The sequence below is a fragment of the Egretta garzetta genome, unplaced genomic scaffold (assembly GCF_000687185.1).
Source record: "Egretta garzetta isolate BGI_Z169 unplaced genomic scaffold, ASM68718v1 scaffold204, whole genome shotgun sequence".
Taxonomy (NCBI): Eukaryota; Metazoa; Chordata; class Aves; order Pelecaniformes; family Ardeidae; genus Egretta; species Egretta garzetta.
Genome location: NW_009259424.1, coordinates 1,028,214 through 1,035,409, shown reverse-complemented (window position 1 = coordinate 1,035,409; position 7,196 = coordinate 1,028,214). Strand labels below are relative to the sequence as shown.

General features: G+C 39.3%; 1 protein-coding gene across 1 annotated transcript in view; it reads left to right on the top strand.

The window, feature by feature from the left end:
• Positions 1-7,196, top strand: part of MYPN (myopalladin) — a 47,562-nt gene that overhangs the window by 34,956 nt on the left and 5,410 nt on the right. The window contains exons 12-16 of the mRNA XM_009636996.2: positions 2,820-3,041; positions 3,585-3,734; positions 4,676-4,755; positions 5,276-5,402; positions 6,951-7,158. Coding sequence (XP_009635291.1) covers positions 2,820-3,041; positions 3,585-3,734; positions 4,676-4,755; positions 5,276-5,402; positions 6,951-7,158 — 787 coding nt within the window. The remainder of the gene's footprint in view (positions 1-2,819; positions 3,042-3,584; positions 3,735-4,675; positions 4,756-5,275; positions 5,403-6,950; positions 7,159-7,196) is intronic.

Here is a 7,196-nt window from a genome sequence, read left to right as displayed (position 1 = left end):
AACTTAATTAATCCTTAATTAGCCTCCACATCTCTGAAGGCCACACAGCATGTGAAATCCCTGAAAACAATTTCATTCTTCGAATAATTACATATAGTATCTTCAGGTCCTACTGGAAAATTCAGAGACTCAAGGTAATCCTTCCTCAGAGGTGCAATTTTTTTGTCATAGATTTTGCTCTCTGCTGTCAAGAACTACCTAAACAACAGGAAGGAAACTATTAAAGCTCTCAAAGAAATGGAAGGAAAGCAAAACTTCAAATACATTCTTCAGTACATTGCTGGCAACAAAGTATTTAGGTCTGAATTCCTTAATTTCTGGGAGACTCTAGAACCCAAATATGACTGCAGTCCATTTTTGTGACATGGCTGCTGCTTAAAATATAGTAGTCACTCCCTGATTTTTACTTGATTCTTCGCTCCTAAAAATACACAGGCTTTTTGTCAGTATCAAGGGTAATAAAGGACTGATTGCTTAACTTTCCCTTCGAACACTATAATCAGCTCTCACCATCTAAAGGGAAAAATGATAGCTTTGGTTGGTCAGAAATCAGAGAATCTCCGGTTTTACATTGGCTTAACTGAGATTAGAATTTGATCTATTAAAGTGATTTGTTGAGACATGCTGTGTGAAAGAAAAAAAATTCAAGAAGATGAAACTTTATCAGGCTGTTTGCTGATCACCAGCTGTTGACCAGCCCACAGAGCAAACAAAGCCAACTAAGAAAGTGGATGATACCATCTAGCGGCTGGCTCCCACCTTTGGCGCATATCTCACGGGCTTCTACAGGCCTGCAAGCTCAAAAACTCCTGCTTGGCAAAGCCGTACTCACAGTGGTACGTTTGAAGAAAGTATCAGAGAGCAGACTGTCCCTGTCAGAGAGGAGGGAGAGTGTTAAAGGTAAGGAAGGTATCTTGCACGGGGGACCCAGCAATCTGAGCACCTTGTAATTATCGGCACTGCTACAAAGCTGTGTGGAAGGAACGCCCTGCAGCATCGCAGGAGAAGGGAGGAATGGAAGCAGGACTTAATTTCCAGTTAAGAGGATTCATTCATCCCTTCCTCCCTACTCTGAGCTGTCTGCCTTTTCCCACCATAGCTAATCTTACTAGAGCTGACCTTACAGCAACTCCCCCCAAAAAAAGATTTTAGATTAAAAGACTGATACACAACGTCTACCATTAGAGTACCAAAATCAGATATTACCAGGGTGTATATTCCACCATGGCAATTTCCAACTTTTTTTTTACTTCGTGGCTGCTGCATTTTCCTCCTCTCACCCTCAAGTCTCACAGACCCCTGTCTCCTCAAAACTCCCCTGTAACCTCTCAACCTTTGGCAACTTCTGTCTCCTTGGTCTCCTGAAGAAATTGGAAGACTGCTTCTCCATCTTTGCTCCTTGCTATTTAGGAACTACTGGTCAAGAACATAATTGGCAGTATGACAGAATGGATAAATCATCAGGGATGTAAGTCCCAGGGATTTGGGATCTTTGCTGGTGCTTTAATCAACTTCCTATAAGATATCAGAGAAGATGCATTTTCTGAACTTTGTTTTTTCAGCAAATGGAATATATCTAAAGATAGGCTATGTCCTTATTTACTATTCACCAGTTTCTAAAATTCTATTTAAAAAATGAGAATTGCACTTGTGGAATTGCTGAAGTATTTATCTTCCAGGCCACAGATCGTTTCCTTCCCATAACAAAGCAACAAAACCCATTTTAATAGCACTACCTGACAGATTGAAATGAGATTCTGAAGATCCAAGCTTGCCACAGAAATAAAAATACTTGCCTGCTCTCAGAGACATCAGTGCCCTTCAACAGAAGCAGGTTTTTTTATGCAAGCTCTGGACTTAGAAATTGCATAAATCCAGGTCTGAGCAAACTGATTTGGTTACTGCTACAGGCCTACATATGGCAATACAAGCTTCCCCACAAGATAGTTTATAATGAATTAAGAAAGATATTCTTGCAGCTGTCTATGTTAGTGTAGCCAGGCAGCGTCTGCTCCCAGGAAGTCCATTCCAGTCTATCTGCTCCACCATGCCCAGGATAAATGTTGGTTTGGTGTCAAAAACTGAAGCTGACTGTTGCTCTGAAGCTTCACACATCACAGCAAGAGACATTTGGTCAAATGTCCTTTGGTCTAGACAAGAGACATCCTCATGCAAAACAGCTAAGTAGCTAGAGGTTTCTAATTGACATCAGAGGATTAGGAGGAGGCTTATAAACACACCAAACTATCTGGAAACGGTCATTTACATAGGAATATAATGGTTTTCTTGCCTCATCTGTTTAATCTTCTAAAGATTTCAATGTGATATGTTTTTCTAGAAATCCTGTCAAGTTTTAACCTGAAGGTAAATCACACTGAAAATATTTCACTTTCTTCCTAGCTTTCCCTATAGTTTTTCTTATTTAATTCTGAATTGAAATATACAGCAGTATTCATTTCTATCATTAGCAAATGGCTAATATTTGAACACAAAATCCTCAAAACGTTGGTATTTTTTAATGATCTTTTTTGATCAACAGTGTGCAAGAATATAGTTTTTTCATAGGGACTTAGAAGAATTACGTTTGATTTTTTAGCTGCCTTTGAAAAAAACTCAGTTTCATTAGTTACATTCCGCAAACTTAAGATGCAGTCTTAATCTGTGTCTGCAGACCAAATTCAGGCTGTTTCAGTATGTCCTAGTTTACGTAGGCTTCTTTATTTTCACTCATTTTAGAGTTAGTCTAAAAGTACAAATGACTGCAAATACCAGAGAACATGACTCATCTTGTTCAGAACTGTGCCTCTCTCTCTCTGCAGGAATACAGGATCTCAAGCTTTGAGCAGAGGCTGATGAATGAAATAGAATTTCGCCTTGAACGTACCCCAGTGGATGAATCAGACGATGAAGTCCAACATGAGGAAATCCCTACAGGCAAATACATAGCACCGATCTTTGATAAGAGACTCAAGCATTTTCGGGTAATGGAAGGATCTCCTATTACATTCACTTGCAAAATAGTTGGAATACCTGTTCCCAAGGTAGGTCATTCTCACTGTTAACGGTAAAGGAATAAAAATCAACTATCTGCTATTTTCTATACACCCCTCTAGCAAGTCTCACTCCTAAGAACATGGCTCTGTGGAGAGAGCTCTAAACCAAATTATTTCCCCCTCCGCTGCTTTCTAAAATGAAAATATCTGCTCCTGAGCATGTATCAGGCCTTGATGTACTGTACGGACTGCCTCACAGCCACCTGACTCCAAGAGAAACAGAACTTCATAAACCCACAAAAAATTAACTTCCCAGAAAGATGAGAACTGATCTGAGATAACCAGTAATGTTCTTATAGCCAAGAAAAGGGAGCCTGACAGGCCCAGCTATATAAAGGAGATATGCAGCTTTCTGAGTTCAACCTGAAATGATTCTATTGCACATTGTAACTGATCTACAATTTTTATAATATTCTCAAATTTTTGCTAGCAATTGGTCAACTTATGTCATGTTCTTATCTACATTTTTTCTAGTCACTCTTCCACTACAGAGCAAGTCTTAAGTCACTGGGGGGGGTCTGATCACTACAGGTATACTGGTTCAAGGATGGCAAGCAGATTTCAAAGAAAAACGCGCATTTCAAAATGAACAGAGAAGAAGACGGAACATGTTCTTTACATATTGAAGCTTCTACTAATGATGACGATGGCAACTATACAATTATGGCTGCAAACCCACAAGTAAGGTGTTTTATTTTCCTCTACGAAAATGCTTGTTTCATCTTTTTCTAATATATGCTAATAGGAACACAGATTGGGCCACTTATTCTGACATCAGGTGGTGACTGTATCAAAAATCAAATGCTTCAGAGGATAGGAGAGGAAAGCACATAATGAAGAATGATGAAACTACTCCCCTGTTCTTACACATCCTGGTCACAGTCTAAAAGGACATTTTTTCACATTAATAACTCCTGCCCTATCTACTGAGCTCTGTTGTTGTCTATCTAGATACCTTTTGAGATGTGGTGACAAGACAGACGTGGTATTTCAGGCAGAAAGAATAAAGCGAGGGGAAACAAAAAGTTGTATCAAATTTGGAAGTGTTACCAAACACAATTATTCTTCATCTAGGATGTAAAGATGTGGATCTGAAAATAGTCTCATCCCCTAATACCATTCCCCTTCCCCCTGTGTGCTAGCTTAGCTGTTTATTTAGCAGTACACTCAAGTCGATCAGGCAACTTTTTCCAGTTTAAATTTTTCTTTTTTTTCCGAATTATATTTCAGCCCAACTACTTTTCAGCTCCTGTGTGGCTGCACAAACAATTATGCTAGTACAAAGGTACTAGCAGAGAGTACCCATGGAGACACCGTGGCAGGAACGAACAAGCAGGGACAGACACCGCTTAAACTGGTTTACATAGCACCACTGCTTAATGCGTTGCCACAGCCTTCAAGAGTCCGAGAAACACACTGCTCTAGACACACAAGGAAACCCCTGCCTCAACTCCACTCTACCGCATGCTAATAGCATTTTCTTTGAAAAAGTAACATTTACACTATAGTTCAGTTCATTTATAAAAATAAATCCTAATGCATTGTAAATGTTAAATATTTATACTTTAAAACGAAATGTGCTATTAACCCACTATTCATTCTGTTTCCATTGTGATTTGCAGGGGAGAATCAGTTGCTCAGGCCACCTGATGGTTCAGAGTATCCCTGTGCGGGGCCGAATATCAACAATTCAGCCTCACAGGTAAAAAGAAAGACAAGTCCTTCAGACCCTCTTTATGCTTCTTACTGCAGGCATTCAAAATAACTAGGTACTGTACTTCAATGCACTCTGTACTTCAGTTCTCAACCATAAAATGGAAGTAACAGCAGCAGTTCCCTCCCAACAGGTCACTTCTAGAATGTAATATTTTTGAAGGTCATCTTCAAATATAGGGAAGTTTAAGCGTAAAGTATTATTTCATTTGCCTGTTGCAGTGGAGTTAAAGGCAAGGGATGGATTAGCAAGATGAAATTCCACCAAAAAAGCAAAAAGAAGCAAAGGACAACTTGGAAATCCAACATTACTACATGATATAGCTAGTTGGATAATATTTTTAAATGGAAAATATGCAAGTATCAAATTACAGTCAATCCATTTCTTTCTGCCCTCATATTTAACTCAAGCTATCTGTTCATCTGTTTCCACAATTTCTTCATTTTTTTAAGCATTAGGAAAAAAACCTTTGACTTTCAACTATATACAAGCAATTTCTGTGTTGCAGAACACGACCCCGGGCACCAGAAGGAGACAAAGAAGCAGTTCAAGAACGCTTTTTCAGGCCATACTTTCTACAGGCTCCAGGTGACATGGTAGCACACGAAGGGCGCCTTTGTAGGTTGGATTGTAAGGTATTAACTGTTTCCTCCGTTCATTCTCATTTTCCCTGCCTCTGTATGTGTATTCCCAGGTGTTTTCATGTTCTTCATGGCATGCATGAACACTTTCTGTTAATGTTTTAATGCTTCATTTTTAAAAAATATTTCTCATCGCCAGAGCCTCTGGGCTGATTCAGGGCGTTTCTTTTCAACACATGCTATATGGAATGAAGAACACAGAAAACACAACCCCAGAAATAGAAGGCTCGCTTACAAGGTTGTTCAAATTACTAGATATGTTCACCGTGTCCTTTACCAGTCCGAATTTCAGAAGTTCATGAATGACAGTCCTTCAGCTCCATTATCAGATTCTTGAACATAATCCAGAATAGCACAAAACCATGAGAAAGAGAGGATTCAGCATGTTGTATTCTGTTCAAACAACTGCTCCCATTGTATTGGACTGAATTACTGAAGATTAATACTCCCTGAACAGAGGGAACAGAGCCCAGTTTATTTTATGCTTCCCCAGCATGCACAGATGCAAAACCAACCCCATTTACAGATACAAATCCCCACATGAGAGAGTTGTCAGAGGTTAGAGTACACGCAGTGAACATCCTGATATTGAACAGCTTTAAGAAACTCATCTGCTCCAGCATATTTTGGTAGTCCCTCTATGTCCCAGCAGCACAGCAAAAGCGGTAGTGCAGACACTGACCTCTTCCATACTCCAGAATGTCTCCTACCCTGAAGAGGGTAGAAGCTCTGCAGCAGAAGTTAATGCCCTGAAGATGAACAAGATTCATTACTACTTAATTTACGATGTAACGTTTACTAGGGAGCATGCCAAAGAATTTGGTTATTCTTAGCTCTGCTATCCTGGCAGAGCTTGTGAAGCCTTAAAGCATGTCTGGTATTGCACAAACCTGGAAGACAGCAGTCCTCGTTCAGGCAAGTTCCACTTCCCTCTGTCTGGTTTGTAGAATATTGTTTGGAAAGCAGTAGTTTAGACATGAGTAAGTAATTCTATCTGTTGGAAAGATCTTTAAGACTATAATACAGTCTAATAATCATTCTAAAAAACCCTTAATATATAGCGTTCTAAAGCATGTAAGTTTAACAGCTACAAAGAACTGTATCGTTCTCCATCAAATTTTACGAAACATAGTCATTTGAATAGAACTCTTTTCCATCCTATTAAACTCTAGTGGTTTAGATCCAGGGTCTTGATTTATCCTCAGCACTAAAAAAAATAAAATTACCAGATCACAAGGAGTCTTTTGTGAGTCTGATATATAACCAAGTTTCTCCCTTTCTGACTAAGAAAAATGTAGGCATTTCATGTATTTGTTTCTCTTTTGATTTTCTTTGGATTTTGTTGCTTGTTTGTTTTCTGTTTTTCTCCCTTTTGGAACTAATCAGCAGAAAACCAGAAGCTGACAAGCAAAAAAAAAAAAATCTTTCTCTTCCAGATTCTGACATCATTCAGATGGTGTCTGAAAAAGGGCTTACCTATGAATTTAGTAAAATCTATTTGTCAGTTTGACATTTGTCTCTAGCTGCTTCACTGTCTGTTAGGTGAGTGGGTTACCGACTCCAGACCTGACGTGGCTTCTGAACGGCAAACCTGTGCTACCAGACGGCACCCACAAGATGCTGGTCAGAGAGACGGGAGTTCACTCTCTGCTTATTGATCCTCTCTCACAAAACGATGCTGGAACTTACACTTGCCTTGCCACTAATAAAACGGGACAAAATTCATTTAGTCTGGAGCTCACTGTTGTAGGTAAGAATCATTGAAAAACGAGTCACAATGATGGAGTT